Below are 25,068 nucleotides of genomic sequence, written 5' to 3'. Positions count from 1 at the left end.
ATGTGCCTCTTTGTGCTCCTGTTATGTCACAGTTGGATGCTCAGGGGTTTTGGATTTTTAGCTGTTGCCACACCTTGGCCAGCAGCTCACCCGTGACTGTCAGGCAGGACTGGGAGGCTCATACCCCACACCCGATATCCAACAGGATCCTGGAATGGCTTGGGTTGGGAGGGACCTTAAGGATGACCCAGTGCCACCCCTGCCATGGGCAGGGACACCTCCCACTGTGCCAGGCTGCTCCCAGCCCCAATGTCCAGCCTGGCCTTGGGCACTGCCAGGGATCCAGGGGCAGCCACAGCTGCTCTGGGCACCCTGTGCCAGGGCCTGCCCACCCTCCCAGGGAACAATTCCTTCCCAATCTCCCATCCATCGCTGCCCTCTGGCAGTGGGAAGCCATTCCCCGTGTCCTGTCCCTCCATGCCTTGTCCCCAGTCCCTCTCCATCTTTCTTGTTTCCTTCCCCTGGTGGGCAGGCAGTGATTTACTCCCAGATTAAGGCATTTTGGAGGATCTCCTGCTAAAGTTCAGTGATGAAATCTCTTTAGCCAGGCTCCCATGTCCTACACTGTGTGTTCCAGGATAACAGGATGCTTCCCTAAAAACATCAGCTCCTGTCTGTGCTGCTAAATAGGTCCCAGCGTTGTGATACAGCTCCCTCGGGAGTCATGGCAACTGTGATGCTGCAGATTCCTCTCTCTGACGGAAGTTGGATCCATCTCCTGTAAATTAGGCCTTGCACACTTCTGTAATTTTATTTTTTTTCTATTTTTGACTGTGCAGCTTAAGGAACGTTGGCTATGAGGCTGATCATGCAATTTGAATTTAATCCCTTATCCCTCCTTCGGGTTTATTTCAGCTTCTCGTTGTTGTTGCCATTGGAAGAACTGCCCCAGAGTCTCCTGGAAAATTATTTTATACCTTTTAATGTCAGGAGGCAGCTGAGCTGATAACAGAAACACAACAGGCATTATCAGCCTTTACAGTGTGACTGAACCTTTGTGTTGCCTCTTGCGTGAATTAAAACTCAAACTGGGAATTAGAGATGACAAGCAGGGTCCTAAATTCTGTACTTCCAAGGGGGTGCCTTGGCTGGGTGAGGGGGGAAAAGATGGAAGGTTTTCACTCAGCCAGGGTTGGGCTGCTGGATTCCAATGTGCTGCCGGCGTCCCCCTTCCCTCTGCTCCTCAGGCTCTGTTTCAAAGGGACACTTGCAAAAGATATTTTTGTCTTCAATCTGTCCTTGAAGAATAGTCAATTTAAAAAAAAGAAATTAATTTGTTTCGGTGTTTGGGGGCTGTATCCTCTTACGGAATTTGATTTGCATAAGCTGTTCAGCCCAGGGCCAGCTCAGATCCCTGACGCTGCGGGCAGGGAGCTCATTGCACAACCACCCTGTGGTGCAGACAGTCTGCTCCTGAATTACTGCCCCACATGGGGGGCTGGGGGGCCTGCTGGAGTGGTCATCTCATGCCTGGATCCCTCTTTCCCTCCCATCCATCCCCATCCCTGTGGCTGCCTCCTGTCCCCAGCCTGTGCCAGGCTGTCGTGCTGCCCATTGCCACAGTCACCCTGTGGGATGCAGGGCAGATTTCTCAACAGTTTGTGTGCCAACCAAATACATTTAAAAGCAAGAAATGCCCATCCCTGTTTAATGACAGGATTTGCTTTGCTTTTACAGCCACAATGAAGCTCTTGCTGTAAATATTCTCTTTTCCTGCCTGGTTTCCATTATTCTAAGTGGGTCTAGCATTTGCACAGTAACCTTTCATTCATATCATGTTTGTAGTTCTCCTGTGGGACCCCAAACTGTAATTGGGTTTGTCTGACAAGAGTTCATCAGCTGATTAACGTTGTGTTAATCAGGGCAGAGGATGAAGGATGTGCAAGTGCAGCCAGTCATCCTGAGATCATCAGCACAGATGCAGTCGTGGTGGAGGAACTCATAATAACAGAGGGGCTCTAATAATGCTTTTGAAATGCTCAGTGTCATCATATTGCAGCTTGCTCATTAATTAAAGACCTGTTAATTATCCCAGTGGGGTGTGTGAGGGAACTGAACCCCACACGGTGTCACCAGCCAGTTCCTGTCAGTGTTACATGGATTTGTGAGGAGACCTTGGCCATGAGCTGCTTTCCCTGCCTCTGGCCCTGGTGTGAGTTTGGTTCAGCTTGAACAGAAGGTTTTGTGGAGGTGTTGGTTCTGTCCCTGGCTAAAAGCTGAGCTGAGCTGAGCTTACAGGGTGTTTTTCCAGAGGTGCAGCTCTGCAGTGCTGGGTGCTCAGGGGCCTCTGATCCAGCAGGATCACAGAATCCCTGAGTGGTTTGGGTTGGAAGGGAACTGAATGCTCATCCAGTGCCAGCCCTGCCATGGCAGGGACACCTCCCACTGTCCCAGGCTGCTCCCAGCCCCAGTGTCCAGCCTGGCCTTGGGCACTGCCAGGGATCCAGGGGCAGCCACAGCTGCTCTGGGCACCCTGTGCCAGGGCCTGCCCACCCTCCCAGCCAGGAATTCCTTCCCAAGATCCCATCTAAATCCACTCTCCTTGTCCTGTCCCATCCTGTAGCTCTGTGTTCTTTCAAGGATTACCCAAACCAGCTGTATCCCAGTGCAGATGCCCCAGTTTTTCCCCAGCTGGTTTCCCACCCCGTTCCACCAGCTCCTCTCCAGCTGGACGCTGCCGTGCCCATCCCCTCTCCCCCTTGGAGCTGGCACCCACCGTCCTTGGCCACGGCTTCCTGAGGTTGATTTCCTTCCTTTATTTTATATATCCTTGACACTCGGATTTTCAAGAAAAGCTGGGAGCGAAACAAATCCACTTCTGGCTGCAGATTCTGCCAGGCTGAGACTGCTGACCACATTTCCGTGGTGGTGCTGTTTAACTTGCAGGGGAAATCTGAATTCCAAGCCTCTTTTCTTGGCTGATGTTGCCAGTCTGTGGCTTGTCCATCATTCAGTGAACTTTGTGTTGCCTCTTCTCGGTTTCCACTATCAAATAACCCCACAATAAGCAAATACTAAGTTGGAAACACTCTGTGTTTGATTTCTGGTTTTGGCTGATCTCTGATTTTTGATGTAAATTCTAAAGCAGGATTTGATCTGTAAATGACCCGTCCTATAAAACATGAGGCTGTGTTTAAGGTTTGTACAACTCCACACCTTTGCCATGTTAAGCTGATGGTCAGAATCCTAAATATTCCAGTTTTATCCTTTGGCCTGGCTTCTTGCAGCCTGTGGGAAGAAGTGAAGCATGAGTTGAGCAGGGGTGTCAGGCTGGTTCCACAGGCTGAGCAGCACAGCCCGTGTGTGTGTGTGTGTGTGTGTGAGCACACGGGGCAGGGGCTGTGTAAATCACAGTTTCCTGGACACACAGAGCGTGTCCTCATGGCTCTGGTTGCTCTGATAGCTGTTCTTGGTAATAACTCTTAATTAGAGACCACACCAACAACGCTGGCATGGAGGAGCTCATCATCCTGGAAAGTGATGTTGCCTTAGAAACCAGTGCAAGAGGCTGCACAGAAATGATTGTGTTAGATTAAAGCAAAAAAAAACCCAGAGCATTAACAGGGATAAGTAATAGCTTCGGGAGTGAAGCAAAAATAGAAGCACTAGGCTGATTCATCTGCTGAGGCTGGGAGGCTGCAGATTGGGTACCAGAGCTGACGTGGGATGTAGTGATCTCCACCCACTCCGGAGACTGGTGCAGCCCAGTTGCACCTGGAACAGCCCAGGGAGGGCACAGGCATCCCTTGGGGATGGCTGCCCTTGGAAAAGGATCAAAAAAGCATCCCAGTAGATCCTAATGGCTGCAGAGGTGGTTGGTGCTGGGACTGAGACCTGTGCTGGGCGTGCTCAGCATCCCGGACTGGCTCATTTCTGTCAGCTCTTCCTGCAGGGAAGGACTGGATGAAATGAGGATGAAAGGAGGTGAACAGGCAAAATAGACCCTTCCTCCTCATGACCAGGCTGCTCTCACCTTTGGGAGGGAGTGGGGAGCTTCAGGCAGTGGGGAAAGCTCCACATCCAGAAGCTGGACTGGGGCCTGATTACAGGATCTTGTAATGCTGTTGCTGCTCCTGCCTGACATGAAAGGTGGTGGAGAGCCCAAGGGAGTGGGAAACCCCAGATTTGGTACCTGAAGAGTGTGAAATCTTCCTCCAAGTTGAACTGAGGGTGAAAGTAGTGGTTGGGGCTCCTTTGAGAGTGTCTGACTCCCCCTTCCAACCCAGCTCCGCTCCAGTGAGACCCTCCCTTGTCTGAGTTACCTCTCAAAGTCTGCCCAAGTCTGTATTCTGAACATCCTCCCACCCTTTCTGGCTCATCTTCATTGACCAGTTTGCCTTTTAGTTCTTCAGAGAATTGAAGGTTTATAAGAATGTAAAGGATCAACAGGGACCAAAGCTCTGGTGGGAGAGCTGCTGGCCATGGCTTGCGAGGGACCATTGCTGGCCTTGCACAACCACTGTGGCACAGCTTCAGAATATTCATAAATGGAAATGAAAAGAAATGAACTGGGTAGAAGATAGAGGCCAGGGCACTGGAACTGGGAAGGGATCTGGGAGCAGCATGCTGTGGGCAGGAGGAAGCTGTTGGAAAGCTCTCAGTGTATGAACTCTGCATTACCTCCATTAATGTCCTGAGAGATTAAATGCTGGATGACTTTGGAGATTTTTCATAGCTAAGCATTCTCCTGCTTCTGAGTATCCCAGGTATTGACTGTGGTTCATTTCCTGCCTTAGAAGATGTTATTTAATAAAGCAGCAGCGGGGGCTGTACACTGACATGGAGTCAGGCGTTTCTTTCCAGTGATGCAAATCCCTTCCATGATCCCGGGCTCTGAAGTACCAGCCCCGAAATCAAAGAGGGTTTTCTCCTCTGTTAGAAATGGTAAATGTTTGCTTTTTAAAAAAAAAATTCAAATAAAAGGCTCCTAGGTGGTTTCAGAGAGCTTTACAGGGCTGTCCTCACTCCGAGGGAAGTGCTTTAAGGCATCTCTGATGGATTGAGATTTCCTGTAAAAAAATCTTGGTTTGGATTGAGTGAGCAATGGAGGAATAACAGTAATTACACAGGATTAGAGGAACTCAAGGCCTGCCAGATTGGGGAGCACAGTCAGTACTTTCAGAGTGAGCAAGTGCTTGCAAACATTAGTCCTACATCAGTGAGGAGGGAGAGCACGAGCCGTGAGCTGAGAGCCCGTTTCCCACAGCAAGACACCTCGGAATATTTTAGAGCAGAGAAAAATTGTTGAGGCTCTTTGAGAAGTGAAGGTTGTGGGTGGAACTATTCTGGTTAATTAGAGGCTGTCAGGAAAGATTCATATAACTTACAGTTCCTTAGTCATTGTTTTTAAATATAGCAGTGCCTTAAATCCCAAGCTTAAATACAAGCAGATAAATGTGTGGATTGTAGCATTTCTCACAGCAGGTTCAATTCAGGGGGCGTTGTGGAACTTGCAGGCTCTGGGTATAAAAATACATTTCTCTCAGTTCAGCTCGAGCAGGGGAGGCCTTTTCCATGAGCTCTGAGGACATTTTCTCCGGGGTGGAGTGTGTCGCTATCCGGGATGGTCGGTGTGCTGCGACCCTGGTTCAGAGAGCAAAATCTGCCTCAGTCAAGGATTAAGCTGCACCAGACACTTAAGAATAAAAGCTGAATCTGCAGTTTGGTGCTAATGCAGCCTCTGAGCAACCTCCAGCCCAGTTTAACCAGGGAATTGGTGTCCAAATCAGGACTCCCAGTTGGAGAAGCTCTGGGGGGGTCTTGGAGCAGAGGTGGCTGAGTAGGGCACGTCAGAGGTGGGTGAGGCTGGGTTGGGGTGGATCAACACAAAGTGTGCAATGCTGGTGTGAATGAAGTGTGACAGAAAAAACCCACCTGCAACCGGGAAAACAAGCAATGAAGTTCATATTTTTGGCAACTGGGGCACAGGTTTGGCTTGGCTGGTGAATTCTGTGGACCCCAAGAGGCAGCTGTTTCAAAACATAGATATATGGGATAAAAATTAGCTAAAAATATTGTAAGATATGTTCATGTTCAAAAAAATATAATTAAAATGGATCTTGCAGTATTTGAGACTCCAGGACATTTCCAAACATGTCCCATCCCGTCCTTTTCATCTTTGTCCTCTTGCTTATGGGAGCGATCCGGTTTGTGAATTGTGAAATCCTCATTACAGCAGGACTTGTGATCACTGTTGACTCCAGAAGAATATATTAAAATTCACAGAAAACAAAGCCCTTGTGCTGAAAGAGCTCATTCTGCAGTGTGCTTTCAGGGCTGGGCTGGGGGGGGCCGTGTTTTGGTTTTGTTTGCGGGGGGAATTGCTGACCTTGGTTCCTTCGTGTTCTTGGAATGGCTCATCAGCAGGAATTGATACTGATAAAAGCATCGATCACAGCCGAGCTTGGCAGAGCAAAAGGAGAGGGCGAAATTCCCCCAAATGTGTCGGGACCCCCCAAAGGCTGCTCACAGCAAAACCCTTCCCCTGAGCTGATTAAACCCACGCCAGCCTCAGCCCAGGGCCCGGCGTTCGCACTCCCCAAGTGAATTCCTGAGGATTTTCCACAAAAGGATGCAACCTGCCGGTTTCTTTTGAACTAGTGGCTGGCTGCAGTAAGTGAAGGCGACGGCGCAGGGGGTGGGGAGGACGGGGTTTGTCACGAATACCGGGGGCACGCTGTGTCGTCACGGCAGCGAGCCCGGCGCGCCGAGCGCTGCAGCCGCCGAGGCAGCCGAGCCGCCGCGATGTCCCTCTCCAACCAGCAGCCAGCCCCGCTCTCCGAGTACAGCCCGCTGGGCAAGGGCAAGAGCCCCGAGAGCTTCCCGGCAGCCTTCCACCGCATGGAGTCCCCGAAAGACTTCGGCAAAACCGAATTCGAGTGGCAGAGGACCGAGGGGAAGCTTAATGAGATTGGCTTGAACGTGAACTCGGGGGGACCGATTAAGGACGGGCTCGTTAAGAACGCCGGTTTCACGGATGAGGACAAGCTCTGCTTCTTTGAGGGAAAACTAGACAAAGAGCTAAAAATAGCTCAGAAAGACAAAAGAGAAATTGAGGTGCCGGGCAAGAAATACCAGGCGGCTGCAGGTCACCTTGAGAGCTGGTCCTTGATTTCGGAAACCTTTCCTTCTGCAGAAGGGAACTTCGCGAACCCTAAAGTGACCGATTTTCTCGTGGGACAGGCAGCGGCCGAAAAACCCAGTCCTGGTCTGGGTAAAAATGAAGCCATCACCGACCAAGAGAAAGCCGTGGGTAAAGCTGGGATGGAGACCAAATGCCAGGCAGAGCCAAAGCTGCCCCATCTATCTGTGTCGGAGAGCGATCCCAGCAAATATATGAAGGAGCAGGAAATCAGTGTCTGGAACCCCAATTTCCACCCTATCCTGCCGGACGATTCGGGGTCTAAAGAAGCGGCCGTGAAAAAAGATGGAGCCCCCGGCTATTGTGTCCTCGGGGTGGTTAATGACAACTACGGGCAGAGCGGGCTCTCTTCCCCCACTCCCGCACCCAAAGCAGCCCCTCCGACCACCACCGTGGAGCTGGCCCAGGATGAGTCCAAAAGCAGTGACCTGAGCGAGAGCCCCGAGATGGAGGAGGAGATGGAAGAGCAGCTGGGCTGTGAGGGCAGTTTGCTGGCCAGGGCTGCCCACCAGAGGAAGGCGATGAGGCGTGCGATGTCAGAGTGCTCTCACTTGTCGGTGCCCCTAACCCTTAACCTGGCCGATAAATACCCTGAGCCGGTGCTTAGAGAAGACGTCGCCACTGGGCTGCTCTCTCCTAATAGCAGCCTGACCCAGAGCCGCAGCCCCACGGCCGGCAAGCCGAGCGCCCCGATGAAGAGGTCACTGACGGTGGCCGAGGAGCAGGCGGCCGTGGCCGGCCCCGCAGCCCCGCCGAGCCCGGCCGTGCCCGGCGCCGCCGCGCAGCCCCCGGCCCCGCCGCACGAGGAGCCGGCGGCCAAGAAGCGAGAGGAGTGGAACGGCAGCAACTCGCTCAAGAAAGAGCTGGGCAGCCCGAGCGCGTTCCACAGCAAGCTGGAGCAGATCCCCGAGCTCGGGCAGCCAGGACAAAGAGCGGCAGGAGGCGGCGGGCAAGAGGGACAAGAGGAACGGCACCGATGGAGCGGCGGGGCTCGGTGCTCCCAAAAGCAAAGGCGCCGAGCTGGAAGCCGGCAAAACGGCTGCTCTGGAAAGAAAAGAAATCGAGGTCAGCAGTGTGCAGAGCTCTCCGTCTCCCAAGCAAGGAGATTTACCACGTGATGGTATGTTACTAATTTTTACCTCCCTGGGCAGTGAGCGGACAGGAGCCGGGAAGCGCCGAGTGACTTTATAGAGCCCGGAGGCGCAGGGCGGGCGGAGGGTGCACCTGGGAGACCCGCACCGGCCGTACTCGGCAGTCAGAACAAAGGACGGGCTTTTACACACATAAAAATGGAGGGGAAATGGGAAAAATTTATTGCCTGGCTGGTTGCACAGCATCTGGTGCAGCGGCAGCTGTTAATGGCTTGTTGGGATGCTGCTCGTGAGCAGTGGCATCCACAGGGGTCTGCACCGGTCTCCCCCTGGGTACCCTCCTGCCACACCTCCCCCAAGCAGAGGTACCCCCTGATCACGAGCTGTATTGTGAGAGCAGGGTGATATCAAAGTTAAAACCTTTCAGCCCATGCCAGAAAAATCTGCGGATCGTGCTTTTCCCATAAGCTTCTGGCACCTTTTGCTGTTTCTGTTCGAGGGGCAGCACTAGAGTGATGGGTGGAATGATTTATGGAGTTAAGCTCTTCCCGGTGCTGAAATTCAAAGTGGAATTTCCCCGTCATTTTCTGGAAGCTCTTTCCCAAACCCCCCGTTTGAATGGAGCCGTTCCCATTCCAAGGGTCAATAGCAGCTTGTTGTATTCTGTGGGGTTTGTTGTTTCAATAGTGCTGTGGTGTATGAGGTCACTCTTCCTGGATTTAAAATCTGTGAGAAGAGTAGTTAATCTTTGTTCTCCTGCCTGGAACAACATCTCTGTGTCCCCCTTGCCAGCCCCAGCCAGCAATAAACCTGCTTTTTTGCCCAGATTTTGGATGCGAGGACGGTGTTTGTGCTTTGTCTGTCACCCGCATTAACGAGAGGAGAGAAAATGTGTCAGGGGATAAAGACAAAAGATTTGCATGAGAATTTTTGCATCCTTTTGTAGCCAGCTGGTTTGTCAGACCTTCCGAGGACTGATGTAAAACGGGAGCTGTCACGTTGTCATGGGAGGTGGGGGTAAGACACAGGTGTGCAGGGGGGTGAGCTCCTTGGCTAGAGCCCCAAAACACTTGGGGTGAGCTGAGCCCTCTGAGCGGGGCAGGGCAGCCCTGAGGGGCTGTGCTCGCAGAGCCATGGATTTGTTCTCCTCTGGGTTTGTGGTGTGTGAGTGACACCCCCTGGTCACTCGGGTGGCTCTCGCTGCCCGCGCTGGGCTCTGGTCATCGCCCTTCTTCAGCCAGCGGTCACTCATCACTGCTGTGCCTAATTAGAGTTCTGCTTTCTCTAATTATTTCTCTAAGGTTCTTCAGTTTCCAGTCTCGTGTTTGAGTAGCTGTGGAACAAGGTTTGGGCAGTATAAACTCGCCTCTGTGCTCTGCCAATGTGTCTCAGCTTTTCAGTGAACCACAGAATCCCAGGATGGGCTGGGTTGGAGGAACCTTAAAGCTCATCCCATTCCACCTCCTGCCATGGGCAGGGACACTTTCTCCTATCCCAGGTTGCTCCAAGCCCTGTCCAGCCTGGCCTGGGACACTCCCAGGGATCCAGGGGTGTTGAGGATGGGGAGATTCTTCCCTTTCCATCCTCTCAGTGTTCCCTGGTTCCTCATGGTCGACTCGAGGGACAGATTTTGAGGAGCTTGGGCAGCCGTGACTGAAGTGGTGGCAGCACGTCAGGAGTGCAGCCCTGGCTCCTCGGAGCCTGAGCAGAGCTGTCAGCTCCTGGCAGGCAGGTGGGGGCCACCAGCTCCCCTGTGGTGGTCACAGGGAGGTCCTGGCTGGAGTCAGGGTTGGACAGGACACCTGGGGGTGTTCCCTTGGGCTCAGGTCAGACCCTCATGTTCCGTGTTCACCTGCGCTCGATTTTGTACCTAAACATTAGAGGGTCATCAGTCGTCATGGGAACTGAAACATGGCAGGAGTAAAGAGATGTTGGCAGCAGATGTGGAACAGAAAAAACCCAGAATGACTGTATTTGTGCACACCTTTCATGTCAGGGCGTTCTCGGGGTGGTGGGGTTTGCCATCACCTTTCCTGTCACAGATTTTTGGGGGTTTGCTGACATCTTTCATAGCCATAGGGGTTTTGTGGTGGTATGGGGCTGATGACACTGTTCTTGTCCCAGGTATTTTGGGGTTTGATGACACCTTTCATGTCACAGAGTTTCAGGGGTTTGCTGACACTTTCCATGTCCCAGTTTTTTTTGAGTGGTGGGATTTGCCGACGCCTGCCCTGACACCGAGATTTAACTACAACAAGACAAATCAGCAACAAGGTTCATATTCTGGGCAACTGGGAGGCCCAGTTTGGCTTGGCTGGTGAATTCTGTCCAGCTCAAGGGGCAGTTGTTTGAAAGCACAGCTCTGTGGGATCTTTAAATCAGACAAACATTTAAAACCTCATCTGAAGTGGATTGACATGTTTTCCCCAGAGGGGCTGAGCATCAGTGATGGAAAGGTCACTGAGATGGGACTGCTCCGAGTGTTCTGGCTGGGTTATGTTTTGCAGATGGTTTATTCACATTGCCAAGGGTTTTTTAGCATTTGGTTTAAAATTTCTCTCACAATCTTTATTTTAAAAGCTTGTTTGTCATCCTTATAACCACGGATCTGGGTGAGCTGATAGAGAGACAACTGAGCTGGCAGAGCTCTCACAGGCATGAATATCATAGAATTTTGACTTATTTTCTACTCTTTGTAATTTTTACTCTTTTAATCTCTGGATTTATCCTCTTCTGCAGTAAATGCAACTAAATGTTTTCTATATGTGCAGTTTAGAGGATTTTCAGAATGCAAGAGAAACCAGACAGGAATTCCTCAGATGTCCCTGAAAAGCTTTCAAACTTTCTGTGCTGAGGACTTTTCCCTCTCCCCTGTTAACCAGCAGAGAGGTGGTTATAGTAAAAATATCTCCCCCGAGCAGGCAGTGCTGGCTGGAAGGTGGAGCAGATGCTAAATCCATCCTTTGCCTTTCATTCATGGCCCAGTCCCGTATCCTGAGATCCTTGTCAGCCTCCCCTGCCTCATCCTGGCACTCACCTTGCAGGTCTCCATCCAGTCATGAGGCAAAGTGGCCAATGGATCCATTTTATCTGACAGAAAGGTTTTTCCTGCTTTTTGTTAATCCCTCTTTTTTTCTGCCTGTTCTGTCTGTTCACACTGACCTCGGCGCTCACATCTGGGGTAACAAATTTTGTCACTTACACCTTTTTTCATCCTAAAAATACTTTAAACAATTGTGCAGCCTGATTCCAGTCATTTGTATGGTATCTCCACCTAAAGCAGACTTCCTTGGTTCTGCCCACCCAGGGCTGTGGGATTTTTTGCTAAATATCTGCTCCTCCGGCGTTCTTTTAAGGCGACGTAGAATTGCACATAAGCCCTTTCTTCCTTGCAGACAGGTGGGTGTTGGTGTGATCACAGAATCCCAGGATGGTTTGACTGGAAGGGACCTTAAACCCCATCTGGTGATGGCACATTTAGTTTAATTTTAGTTTCATTTCCTTTAACAACCGCCCCGAAGGCGCTCCCGGTCAAGCCCCTCGCGTGCCCACATTGGGTATTTTAAGGCAGGAGATCCTGGCTGCAGATTAGTCCTGATCAGAGCTGAGTCCCAGGACCTGCCCAGCTCCCTCAGTTCCTCAGGAATCCGATCTCCCTGAACAAGTGGTTGTGTTGTTCCCAGCACCAAGGACAGGTTTGACCCCGTTCATGGTTGAGTGTTGTGTGATTTGCTGGCATTTGTGTGTGCCCAGTGTCACCTCCAGAGGTGTCACTGCCATAAGTGATGTCCTTCACCACTGCTGCCTTCACCTTCCTCCTTCTCTCGCTTCCTTGGCATCTCCCTGGAATGTTCTCTGCTCTGAAGCACCAGGAATTCCAGGCTGGGTCTGTCACACCCAACACCAGCTCAGTGTTTGCATCAGGAAACCATCCTGGGTTTCCAACTCAGATTTCTTCATAATCCGTAAGCAAAGTCCAGCATAACTTCCAGCTCTCCTGAAGGATTTTTTTTCCAGCAGAGCGCTGTGGTTTAGATGAGAACAGAATCCAAGACAGCAGTGAGGGTGTGAGAGCCCCAGCCTCAGGCTTGCACTGATTAAAGTTGGTGATGGGGTTGGGAATGTCAGCCCCAGCTCCCTGTAAGGAACCAGCAGTGCAGTGCTGGTGCTGGGGGCTCACAGGTCCTCACCACAGGAAGTCGTGTTTGTAGTAGGGAAGAAAAGACAGGAATGGATTGCAGCTGCTCTGTGCCTGCTTGGAATTGGGGGAGACTGAGCAACCTGACCTGGGAGTCGTTGGCTCATTAGTGACACCTTTGTGCTTAAGTGTTCCGAGGCAGGACTGTCTGTATTTTGCATTTTGAACAGTGTGGAACAGCAGTTTTATGCCTTCAGACACTGAAAAGCTGGAAAGGGACTTTGGACAAAGGCCTGGAGGTACAGGACACAGGGAATGGCTTCCCACTGCCAGAGGGCAGGGATGGATGGGAGATTGGGAATTGGGAATTGTTCCCTGGGAGGGTGGGCAGGCCCTGGCACAGGGTGCCCAGAGCAGCTGTGGCTGCCCCTGGATCCCTGGCAGTGCCCAAGGCCAGGCTGGACATTGGGGCTGGGAGCAGCCTGGGACAGTGGGAGGTGGCCATGGCAGGGGTGGCACTGGATGGTCCTTAAGGCCCCTCCCAACCCAAACCAGCCTTGGAATCTCTGAATTCCATTAAATGCCCTGGGTGTCCCCTGGCCCAAGCACTGCCCAAGCTCAAGTGGCCACCTGGAGATTCTCTGAGGTTTCACCAACGTTCAGCTTTAGGGCCAGGCTGAAACAGGAATTCAGGCCCTGTTTGTTCCCTGCCCCTCACTGGATATCCTGCCCAAGGAGCTCCAGTTCAGTTGTGGTTTTCTGGTGGGATCACTTTGATCGCACAGGGGAGGTGTTACTTGGAGCAGCTGCTTAGTTCCAGTTCATGCCCTGTTGGATAAACGTGGGAAGTGCTTTAGGTTGTTCTAGAAGAACAAGTTCTGATTTAGGATTTCCCTTGCTGGGGTAAAAATAGAGTCTTAACAATCCTGGAGCCTTAGGTTTACAAATGCAGGCGAAGAGGACATCTGGTTTCTTCTCAGTTCTTGATAATGAGGGAAAATGTACACGATGATTGAGTTGCATTTGGTGCCAAATAAAATGCTGAGCCCTCTGTATTTGGGTCAAGCAGGAGATGTTGATTTAGCCTTTTCTGGAGAGGAGGAAGCAGCTCAGGGTTGTATTTCTGCCCAAATGAAGATTTGTTGTATTTGTAAACACTTTTTTATAAGAGCCTTACACAAAAAGGCTTTGTTTGAGGGTGGGTTTGGGGATGCAGCCACTCCTTCAGGGTGCTGATGGATGAGGAAGGAGCTGGTGCCTCTCCATGGTTCCACATGGGCAGGTTTTGTTCCAGGGGTTGTTTACGTTCGAGAGGGAGAGCCAAGGCGAGGCTGGTCATTGCCTTATTGCTTAATCTATTTTCTTAATGGATTTTCAGCTGATGACTCTAATCCCGATGAGAATTATGGAGCTGTTTCATTGAATGATGTTTTAGTTCAGCTTAGCCTGCTAAATATCCCTTGCTGGGGATCTGGGGATGATGCCTGGCCTGGTTCACGTTGGGATGCAGCTGCGGCTCCCTGCGGAGCCACGGCCGGGGGCAAGGCAGGTGACACAGGGACCGGCTGGGAGGGGACAGCATTTAGGTGGTACAGGCTCAGGTGTCCGTGGAAATGCTCGTTTTTTAGAGGGAGAAAGGAATGATAAAGTCATGGAATATCCTGAGCTGGGAGGGACCCACAGGGATCATCGATCAAACCCCTGGCCCTGCCCAGACCCCCCAACAACCCCACCCTGGGCACCCCTGGCAGCGCTGTCCAAACGCTCCTGCAGCTCTGGCAGCCTCGGGGCCGTGCCCATTCCCTGGGGAGCCTGGGCAGTGCCCAGCACCCTCTGGATGGGACACAAGGTGCAACAGTCCCAAAAAGCAGTGCGGGGTTACAGATCCTTCCTTTGCCTACCACGGTGCCAGAAAACAGGAGCACTTCCCAAGATCTGTTCTGCCAGGGTCTTCCTTTTGGCATGGAGGATGGGTTTCTGGGAATGCTTGCTCTTGCCTAAGCTGCTGGTTGGTGTTTGAGGCTTTGCTTCTGAGTCCTGTGGTTTATAAAAGAACAGTGCAGTAACACAGTTTAACTTTGAAAAGATCCTCCTGGGTACACTTCTGTAAGTGCTTTTTCCTCATTTTACTTCTTCAGGGAACACAAACAGCAAAGCTTTTCAGATTTCATGCCTGTTTGGGTTTTTCACACACAGTTGCAGCTTTTGTGAGAGCTGTTACACAAAACTGAAGGGCTCTGGGAGGCCACAGGTTTGTGTTTGCTCCCTCCTGCATTCAGCTCAGCATCACCTCAGACGAGCTGGGACTCTGGTGCACTGGATTTGTAGGGTGTAGATGGCATAAGGATGCTTTTATGTGGCTTTCCTCCAGCAAGTGGAGTTGTAGGAACTCGGAGAGAGAACAAAAATAGAAAGAACTGTCAATGTGTAAATCCTTATGTTTGAAAGAGGGAAAGGTCAGGTTAAGATATGTGGAAAAAATTCCTGGCTGTGAGGGTGGGGAGGCCCTGGCAGAGGGTACCCCTGGATCCCTGGCAGTGCCCAAGGCCAGGCTGGACACTGGGGCTTGGAGCAGCCTGGGACAGTGGAAGGTGCCCCTGCCCATGGCAGGAGGCTGATGATCCTTAAGGTCTCTCCATCCCAAACCATTCTGGGATTCCATGACTCCGTGATTCCATGTGCTTGGCTTTGAGTACAGTGTGTCAGTCCACACCTCGTCCTCCAAAGGCTCTCTAGAATGAGAGGTGTGATAAATAAAACATCGTAGTGGAGGAGCTCGTACAAGCAGTGGCCAAATGAGACTCCTTAGCCTGGAAGAAGGAACATGCAGAGGGAGGTGGTTGTGGTTGCTGTCTGAAAAGTCATCAGTGACAGGGGAGTTGTGAACAAGAGGAGACAGTTCTGTTTTTCCAGGATAAGAATATGGGTCAGCAAACGAAAATAGCAGCAGCAGCTGAAAGCAAACCATGCTGGGTGACTTGTGAGAGATTGCAGCAAAGCTGTAAAACAGCTTCTGCCAGGAATTTGGGAGCTGTGAGATTTTAGCTTTTTCCTTTTTTTACCAGGAGGGTAATCAGATATTGTAGGAGAAGCCCCCAGATGTGGAATCTCCATCTCTGGAGATGCTCAGAATAAGATTGAATACACCCTGAGCAGTCTGGTGCAATTGGAGGGGGGGATTGGGGTAAATGACCTCCCCTCATCGCTTCCACCCTGCGTTGTCCTGTTATTCCAGTGGGAAATGACTGCATGTGCTGCAGAGCTGTTGGACAGGCAGGTGGTTTCCAGACTGGAATTCACAACATGGGCAGAGAGATGTTTTTTTTGAGGAGTGGGTGGGATGGGTTTTTTCTCCTTCTGGTTAGGAATTCTATTTATAGTTACCCATAATCAGGATTTGGCTCCAGGAGAGCAGTGGAGGAGTGGTGGGTGTGGTGGGCACCCCCTCTCTGCAGCTGTGACAGGAGTCACTTAGGCTGGACTGGTTTAACCCTGGCCCAAAGCCTCGTGGAGGCAGAGGGGGCTGTTCCAGGGCCGTCCAGGTGTGTCCCTCCCAAGTGTGACTCTCTGTGCATGGAGACTTCAGAGTCTCTTTGGGCTCCCTCCTGCCTGTGACTGCTCAGTGTTCTGTGTCACCTGAGGGATGTCCCTGCAGCTGGGCTGCTGAGGTCACAGGGGTCCAGAATGGCTTGGGTTGGAGGATCATTCAATTCCAACCCTCTGCCATGGCAGGGACACCTCCCACTGTCCCAGGCTGCTCCCAGCCCCAATGTCCAGCCTGGCCTTGGACACTGCCAGGGATCCAGGGGCAGCCCCAGCTGCTCTGGGCACCCTGTGCCAGGGCCTGCCCACCCTCCCAGCCAGGAATTCCTTCCCACTATCCCATCCAGCCCTGCCCTCTGGCACTGGGGAGCCATGCCCACTTCTTCCCCAGAAGGGCTGTCCAGCCCTGGCACAGCTGCCCAGGGCAGGGGTGGAGTCCCCATTGCTGGAGGGATTTAAAAGCCATTGTGGATGTGGATGTGGGGACATGGGGCAGGGGTGGCCTTGGCAGTGCTGGGGATGGTTGGACTCCATGGTCTGAGAGGGCTTTCCCAACCTCAGCAGTCCCTGGACTGACTTGCAGGATGTGCTCAGAGGCTCCTGGGGATGTTGTTCTGCTGAGCTGTGTTAGAACTGTGCAGAGGCCTTTGGAGAGAGGCTCAGTGTCCAAGCAGGGAAGTTTTAAGGAAATAAGGCACAGACTGTTCAGTGTTGAGCCTTGGGGGCACCTTTGGCCTTCACACAGCTGGTAAAGGAGCTGTTCTACTCTCTTCTTTTTGGGGAAAAAAAGACCCTTAAAGCCATTGCCTCACCCACTTGGACTGTGTTGTTCCATCTCTTCTAAAGGTACCCTCAGCTGCTGGTAGGAGCCACCAGGAGAGTGGCAGCGAGTAGAGAAGTGAGAGTTGAAGGATAAAACACGTTAAGAGTCTCCTCAGGCCCCAGAGTTCCCATTCCAGGGGGCTGCCAACACCCCGGGTCCCTGCAGGAGCCGTCCCCGCTCCGTGGCTGCCCCACGCGCTCCGTGTGCGTCACCGACCCAGGCTTGGCTCCGGGAGGCACAGATCCCTCATTAGTGGGGTTTGGTGGCTCACTCTGCTGGAACAAGGCAAACCTATGAGTTACATTTCCATCCTGTCTCAGATGTGCAGGGAGACTGTTGTTCCCTTTAGCACAGGAGCTGAATCTTGCTTTCCTGGGTGTAGTTCTGGCACAGATGATCTCGTTAATTATTCAGAAAAATCACCACTGCTGATTTATTCTGAGTCTTGTTCCCTCCGACTCCAGTTCCATCCAAAACCCACATGCTGTTGTTCGCTGGGTCCTTCATCCAGCCATGGCAAGTACCCGGTTTCTGGTGGCAAATTTATTTTAAAATTGGGCTTTTTAACTTGTTGGCTTCAGTGGGGCTTTGCCAAACGTAGATTTGGTGCTTTGGGCTCTGTGGGTGGTCCTGGCTGAGTGTTCTACAGCTCAGGGTTGGGTTGGCCAAGCTCACACTGCACCGAGCGCTCCGGCACGGATGGATCCACGTGGGATAAATCCAGGGTGTGCCACCTACAGCTGGTGTGGGCCTTGGGCTGCTCAGCTCCCTCCTCACAGCAGCCTGGGAGAGCTGGGTGTAGGCTGGGAATGTGGCCTGGGAAGCGCTTGGAGCTGGCCACGGAGCGCGGCCAGCGCGGGGCTCCAGCAGCAAGAGGGTCAGACACTGGCGTGGGGCTTTTCCAGGGAATGCTGCTGAGTTTGAGCCCATGGAGCGTCCCTGGAAGACTCTTGGTGCTGCTGTTACAGAAGACCAAAGACCACTTAGGAAGGAGTTTGCTCCTTCCTCACTGGTGCCTGTAAAACCCCAAACAAAATCCTGGAGTTTGTGGGTTTGGGGGTTATTGTGGAGTCATTTGTTCTCACTGGTGCACTTAAATACAGAATTCCAGGCTGGTTTGGGTTGGGAGGGGCCTTAAAGCCCATCCAGTGCCACCCCTGCCATGGGCAGGGACACCTCCCACTGTCCCAGGCTGCTCCAGCCCCAATGTCCAGCCTGGCCTTGGACACTGCCAGGGATCCAGGGGCAGCCACAGCTGCTCTGGGCACCCTGTGCCAGTGTCTCACCAGTGATAGGAATAATTTCTTGCAGTGTTGCTCTTGGAAATTGTTGAGACATCCCGAAAAGTGTGGTTTTCACCATTAAAAAGGTGTTTAGTGAGTCAGGAATGGTGAGGAAAGGGGATGAGGATGGATGCACTGAGCAGCGCGCTGCCATCGCAACGAGGAGCAGTGGAGAGAACATTCCTGATGGCAGGGCTATGCCTTGGAGATATCAGTGGAAGATGCCAGATGGGAATGTCCTCCCCTGTGTCCTTGAAGCCCCTTTCCCTCGGGAGCGATTCCGTTCTGGTGCTGACTCAGCTGGGCCGGATGAGCCGCACGAGGAGCCGGAGGAGCCGCTCGGGGCACAGCAGCCCCGGACACAGCTCCAACAAAATGCCTTTGAAATATCTTTCAGGGGGTTGTTGCTGTGCTTGGGGGAGCAAGCAAACTGAAAAGTCTCTTAAATAATTCTTGCAGCCTAATGAACAAATTTGATTAAGGTTTGGCAGCTTTTCCTGATATTCCTTGTAACTAGGAAATGGTCCCAGTTCTCCGCTCTCAGAACACCCTCGTAATTAAACCATGAATGAGAGCAAATGTCCTGAGGAGCACAGGACAAATGAATATTAAACCCCAAACCTATCCTTCTGTAATCCCTGGGGGATGGTACAGGGTTGTGTATCCTGGAATGTCAGAGGCTGTGAGAGGTGGAGCCTGAATTACGGCCCCTCAAGTAGGGAAGTTCTCTACTCAGCTCCTCTGGATGATGATGACATCATCATTATTACTATTATTATTATTATTATTATTATTGTTATTATATAAATTCATTAAATTCATAAAATCCTGGAATGGTTTGGGTTGGAAGGGACCTTAAGGATCATCCAGTGCCAGCCCTGCCATGGGCAGGGACACCTCCCACTGTCCCAGGCTGCTCCAGCCCCAATGTCCAGCCTGGCCTTGGGCACTGCCAGGGATCCAGGGGCAGCCCCAGGTGCTCTGGGCACCCTGTGCCAGGGCCTGCCCACCCTCCCAGGGAACAGTTCCTTCCCAATCTCCCATCCAGCCCTGCCCTCTGGCACTGGGAAGCCATTCCCTGTGTCCTGTCCTGGTTTTTATTCACCTTCTATTAAGCAACATGAAATACCATCACATTCATGTTGTCATTGGTTCAGAAACATGGAAGCTGTTGGAGTTCAAATCCTGAACCTTTGGAAGTTGAGGGATTTGAGGAGCATTCCCTGATGTAGGGAATTCATGCTGTGGATGCTGCAATCCCTCATCAGCCAGAGGTTTAATGTTGGTGCTGAATTAGCTGAAGTAATTAATGACAGCAGCTTCCACCAGATGGGAAGTCACCTTGATGTCGGGGATATTTGAGACTGGTAGGATTCCAAATGAAGCCATTCCTGGGAGCAGAGGGAAGGGAATGGGCAGGAGGTTGTTATTCAGGAGTGGGACTGCTGACAAGAACTGCTCCTGCTGGCATTGCTGTGGATGGAACTGGCAGGTGAAATGAGGGGGAAGATACAGGTTCATTGAGATGCGGGGGAGGAATCAGGTAGAGAGGAGCCAGTGCAGATCAGCTGCTACAAAAATAGGTTTTCCAGGTGAACAGGACCAATTCCTAAGAATTTTGCATTAAAACAGGTGTTCAACCTCTACATTTTGCTGTTTTTCTTCACAAGCCTCTTTTATGTGCCCAGGATGCTCAGCCCAGTGCTGCAAAACTGGAAAGCCAGATGGGTAGGAAGGGGTTAAACCAGTGCAGGGAAACAAAGGCTGATCCTGAACTTATCCTGGAGTCAGAACATAAGTAACAACAACCCCATTCTCTGGTGGGAGGGAGGCATGGGTTCATTTGATTTTCCTGGTTTGTACCAGGACTGAACCATCCTCTGAGACGCTCCTGTCAAGTCTGACAAGCAGGAAGATGGGGAATATAAAGTGATTTCCAAAAGATGTGGAGAACAGGCTGTTTGCTGCATGAGTTGTTACCCTGGCCTTGTCACGATCTGTTGCGTGGTTATGAAAAGCAGCGTCCAACACGGATAATGCTGGATCTGAATCCCCAGAGGACAGGGGAGATGCAGGAATTTGTGCTGGGCTGCTGGCACCAGATCCTGCCTGAAATCCGAATGCCACAGGAATTGCAGCGGAAGGGAGCCCAGGGCCCTGCGGTTGTGCAGCTGCTCCGTGGGGAAGGAGGGGTTGGAAGTGATTTATAGGGATAAAAGCTGCTCCTGGCTTGTCCCATTATGCTGAGCAGCACTGAGGGTGCTGTGGGATTTCAGGGATTTGGGGAGAAAACGTGGGAAAGCTGCTATTAAGTGAACATTTTGTTGGGTTGGAGGGCAGTGCTGGTGCTGCTGTGGCTCGACACTGCTTTGGACTCTGGGTTTCAAAGGATGTGAGTAGGTGGTGCTGCTCTCCTGCCCTTTGGAGAGGAGCCTGTGTGTGTTCAGTGTCCCCACCCAGTGTCACAGCTCGGTGGCAGTGACCAAAATGAACAATCACAGGGAGAACTGGCACTTCCTGCAACTGAATCTGAGCTTTGTGCTGTGACACAGCTCCAGCGAGGGTCGGTGTGATCCCACTGCCAGAATGGGATCTCCGTGTTCCTGCCCTCGTGGGAATCTTGGAATGGTTTGGATGGAAAGAGGCTTTAAGGACCATCCCATCCCACCCCTGCCATGGGCAGGGACACCTCCCACTGTCCCAGGCTGCTCCCAGCCCCAGTGTCCAACCTGGCCTTGGGCACTTCCAGGGATCCAGGGGCAGCCCCAGCTGCTCTGGGCACCCTGTGCCAGGGCCTGCCCACCCTCCCAGGGAACAATTCCTTCCCAATCTCCCATCCAGCCCTGCCCTCTGGCACTGGGAAGCCATTCCCTGTGTCCTGTCCCTCCATCCTTGTCCCCAGTCCCTCTGCAGCTCTCCTGGAGCCCCTTTAGGCCCTGCAAGGGGCTCTGAGCTCTCCCTGGATCCTTCCCTTCTCCAGGGGAACATTCCCAGCTGTCCCAGCCTGGCTCCAGAGCAGAGGGGCTCCAGCCCTGGAGCAGCTCCGGGGCCTCCTCTGGACTCTGTCCAGCAGCTCCAGGTCCTGGTGCTGTTGGCCCCGGGGCTGGGACCTGTGGCCTGTGTGACCTTTCCCGTTGCCCCCTCTGGCTGCTGGAATCCTCCCTGCTCATGCTGGGCTCCAGCTGGGGATGTGGGCAGAAGAAAGGCTGAGCAGGAACAGCTGTAACAATAGGGATAGTTGGGAAGAGAACCCCACTCCAGGATAAGTGTAAAACCTGGAAGAGGTCAGAACTTCACCATTAACATTCCAACAATTTATTTTAACAACTTGAAAGATGGGAAGATTTACTATTTAAATTAAACCTTCATCTGCTGTCTGGCTTTTCCCACTGGGATAAAATGAGAAATTGGAATCTAACAGCATCTGGATGAACCTGTCCTGTTACAGGGAAAATCTTTCTTCCTGCAGGTATTCTGGGTTTAGGGGATTTCCCACTAATACCAACCTGTGCTGTCTCAGTTCTGTCTCCTGCTGCTGCTGTGTTGAATAACAGTAAACTAAAAAATAGATATTTAAAAAAAAAAAGCTTAAACTCACAAGTCTCCCTTCCTTCCCTCCAGCCAAACCAGAGGAGCCCAAAGCAGCCGAGGCCGTGACTGGGAACGACATCACAGCTCCTCCCAACAAGGAGCTCCCTCCCAGCCCGGAGAAGAAGACCAAGGTAGGAGCTGTTCCCTGTCTGCCATCTCTGCTTCCATGGGTTTTATTTGCCAGCTTTTCTGCTTCCCCAGCTGTGCCAGCCCAAATTCTGTTTTCTGAGCTGCTACTCGTGAGCCCTTTCCCCAGAGCAAACCCATCCAGTTCCGGAGCTGTGGCCAGGGGGACTGGAAGCACCCTTGAGAAAAGTGTGGAAACTTTATTTCACTGAATTCCCCGGTTGGTGTTGGTGGTGTAGCAGTAGTAAACGTGTAGTAAACGTGTAGTAAGAGTGTAGTAACGCCCGTGCTCACCGATACTCTGTGTTCACAACACATTTCTGTGCACTGCACAGCCCTGCTCCGGCCTGGCTCCTCTGGCTTGGGAGCTTTGCTTTCAGGAGCTCCCAGCACGCAGCAGATTCCCCCCGAGTGTCCCCAGGAGGGCTGGGGGGGCCGGGGGCTCTCTCCCCTCGAGGCCCTGCCCGTGTGACCGCGGGAGCTGATCCGATGAGGATTTGGAGCTCGCAATCCCCGTGTGCCCGTAATTGGAAAGCCACGGCCTGTGGATTGCACGTAGCTCTGGATGCCAGGAGCACCCAAGGACTAATCCAGCTTTAGCAGCCATTCCTTCTGCTGCTTTCGGCGCTGCTGGAATAAATCCCGTTGGTTTGGAATTGAATGGCAGAACCCCCTGGCCCCAGAGGCTGCTGCATTTCGGTCTTTGTTACGCTCAGAAAACAGAAAGGTTGTTGTTATTATTATTATTATTATTATTATTATTATTATTATTATTATTATTATTATTTGTTTCCTTTAAAATATCACTTTTCTGTTGTTGCAGCTCAATGTTTTGGTTTACAATGCGCTATTTTTTGTTGTATTTCTTTGGTTTTATCCTGGATTTTGCTTTTTGGCCCACCCCTAAAGCCTGCTGCATCCACCTCCTCTCCAAAGCCGGCAGCAGCGAAAGCCAAGCCCTCGGCCACCACCAGCCCCAAGCGGCCGAGCTCGGCCACCCCGGGCACAAACAAAAAGCCCACGAGCCCAACTGCAGGTCCTGCTCCTGGCAGCGCTGCCAAACGCCCCGGCACCAGCAGCACCCGTCCCTCCACCTTAACTCCAAAAGAGACTAAACCAAAGGTAAGAACCGCCCGGCTCTGGGGGAGCGCCCAGGGCTCACTCACAGGGAGATTCCCAGCTCTCAGCCACGAGGCAGAACGTCATTCCTGTGCTGGGGTGAGGTCAGGAATGGGATTCAGTGTGCTGGGAGCTGCAGGGCTCTTGGGAGCAGCTTCCATTAACCCAGGGATGGCATCGGGTCCCTGGCACTGAATTGTGTCACCACAGAGGAGAATAAACCTGAGTGTGTTGCTGAGATTGTCCTGATGAATCAGGGATCCCAGATTGGCTTGGGTTGGGAGGGACCTCAAAGCCCATCCCATTCCAGCCCCTGCCATGGCAGGGACACCTCCCACTGTCCCAGGCTGCTCCAAGCCCCAGCCTGGCCTTGGGCACTGCCAGGGATCCAGGGGCAGCCCCAGCTGCTCTGGGCACCCTGTGCCAGGGCCTGCCCACCCTCCCAGGGAACAATTCCTTCTGTATACAGCTCCTAAATCCAGGCAAGAACATGGGAATCCTGACTGGAGACCTTTAATATTAATATTGAAGAAGAACAAATCCATGTGAACGCTCCATATCTCCCACCAATGGTCATTTTTTGGTGTCTGGTCACTGCAGAACTGCACAGAGAGAACTGACAGCACTTAGAAAATGTTGGAGATTCGTAATTCCCCTAAAGAGAGTATTCATGGGCAGTGTTGCATGTTCCAGATAAGCAGGGAATCCCCATGTGTGAAGAACGGGAGGTGTCCCTTGAATGTTCCCTGTGTTAACCTGTGATCTTACAGAGTAGAAGAATTCAATTTTAAAAGGGATTGTCAAAATCTATTTCACTGATGGCTAAACAGCACCATTCCTGCTGTATTAAGCTCAAATTACTGCATTTGAGTGTCTTTTAGGACTAACTAAAAATAAGAGAAGGCAAATGAGAGGCCAGGTGTAAATCTGTGCTTTTCTCTGAGCTGGTGACTTTGGTTTGGCTCAAGTTTTTGGATCATTCTGAATCCCTTTTTGATAAAACCAGATTTGTCCCCGTGCATTAACTCAGTATTTCCATACTTCAGAGATCAGGCAGTTGACAAGCAAGTGCCTTGCCAGGGACAGCAGGAAAGAGTTTTCCAAGTGAGGGATGACCAATGGATACCCGATTTCATGTCCCCAGTGTTGAAACAGATTCCACCTTAGGGAGCATTCCTGCTCCTGGAGGATGGGAATGTCTCCCAGGAGCATTGCTGGTGGACTGATGGTTCCATTTTCTCCAGAAATCAAAACCTCCTTCGCAGCTGGAGAGGCCTCCACACATCAAAGCTGAGCCAGCCCTGGGTGGGACCTGCTCCTCCGCAGGGTCCGTGCTCCATGTCCTGCCCTCCACTCCATCACTCGCTTCTGCACGTCCTCACTATGTTTTAATTGCATTATAGCCTTTCAGCAGTGCCAGGCTTAATTAAGTGTTTAAGAATTTCAGCAATTTCTGTTCATTTCAGCCTTTTTTGGCACTTCCCATTGACTTGGAGCGCGGTGCTTTGCCGGTGACGTTCCGGCTGTTCTGACGCTTCCTGCTCCGTTCCAGGTTGCAGATGCGAAGCCCACGGAGAAGAGAACCTCCCTCTCCAAGCCTCCAGCCTCCACCACTCCTAAAACTCCTTCCAGGAGCTCCTCTGCTACTCCCAGGACCACGGCACCATCGCCGGTGACGGCAGCGGCTGCTGCCAAAACCACGGCGGCGTCTCCTCCCAAGAGGCCGACGTGTGAGTGCTCCCTCCTTTCCCTTGGGAATCTGTCCTTCAGCAGCAGCAAGGTCCTGTCTGAGCAGCACCAGGTGCTCCCCACAACTCCCTGACAGGAGGGGGCAGCCGGGGGGGTCGGGCTCTGCTCGCAGGGAACAGGGACAGGAGGAGAGGGAACGGCCTCAGGCTGGGCCAGGGGAGGCTCAGGGTGGACATTGGGAACATTCCTTCCCCAGAAGGGCTGTCCAGCCCTGGCACAGCTGCCCAGGGCAGGGGTGGAGTCCCCACCCCATGAAGTGTTCAAAAGCCACTCCATCATTGTCTGGGTTCTGAGAGTAGCTCAAAGGTTTTTCTCTCCAGGGCTTCCTCTTCCAAATTCCCTTCAGGGCCAACCTGGATCAGCTCTGTGTGATCCAGGGTTAATTCAGTTACTGGACACACTTGATTTAAGAGTAGGGATTCTATTCCCTCTGCATTTTGCCATAGGAACAGATGAAACACTAA

General features: G+C 52.0%; 1 protein-coding gene across 12 annotated transcripts in view; it reads left to right on the top strand.

Annotated features, from left to right (window-relative positions):
• Window positions 1-25,068, top strand: part of MAP4 (microtubule associated protein 4) — a 148,235-nt gene that overhangs the window by 103,549 nt on the left and 19,618 nt on the right. For 6 of the 12 annotated variants that reach the window (XM_039549099.1, XM_039549104.1, XM_039549102.1 and 3 more), the window contains exons 13-15: window positions 21,641-21,741; window positions 22,646-22,858; window positions 24,408-24,585. In XM_039549099.1, the coding sequence (XP_039405033.1) occupies window positions 21,641-21,741; window positions 22,646-22,858; window positions 24,408-24,585 (492 nt within the window). Of the gene's footprint in view, window positions 1-21,640; window positions 21,742-22,645; window positions 22,859-24,407; window positions 24,586-25,068 lie in introns of those variants that run through there. The other 6 variants (XM_039549094.1, XM_039549092.1, XM_039549093.1 and 3 more) reach the window with 3 other exon arrangements.

The sequence above is a fragment of the Corvus cornix genome, chromosome 2 (assembly GCF_000738735.6).
Source record: "Corvus cornix cornix isolate S_Up_H32 chromosome 2, ASM73873v5, whole genome shotgun sequence".
Taxonomy (NCBI): domain Eukaryota; kingdom Metazoa; phylum Chordata; class Aves; order Passeriformes; family Corvidae; genus Corvus; species Corvus cornix.
The sequence above is the reverse complement of the archived record's forward strand: the minus strand, read 5'-3'. Positions and strand labels throughout refer to the sequence as shown.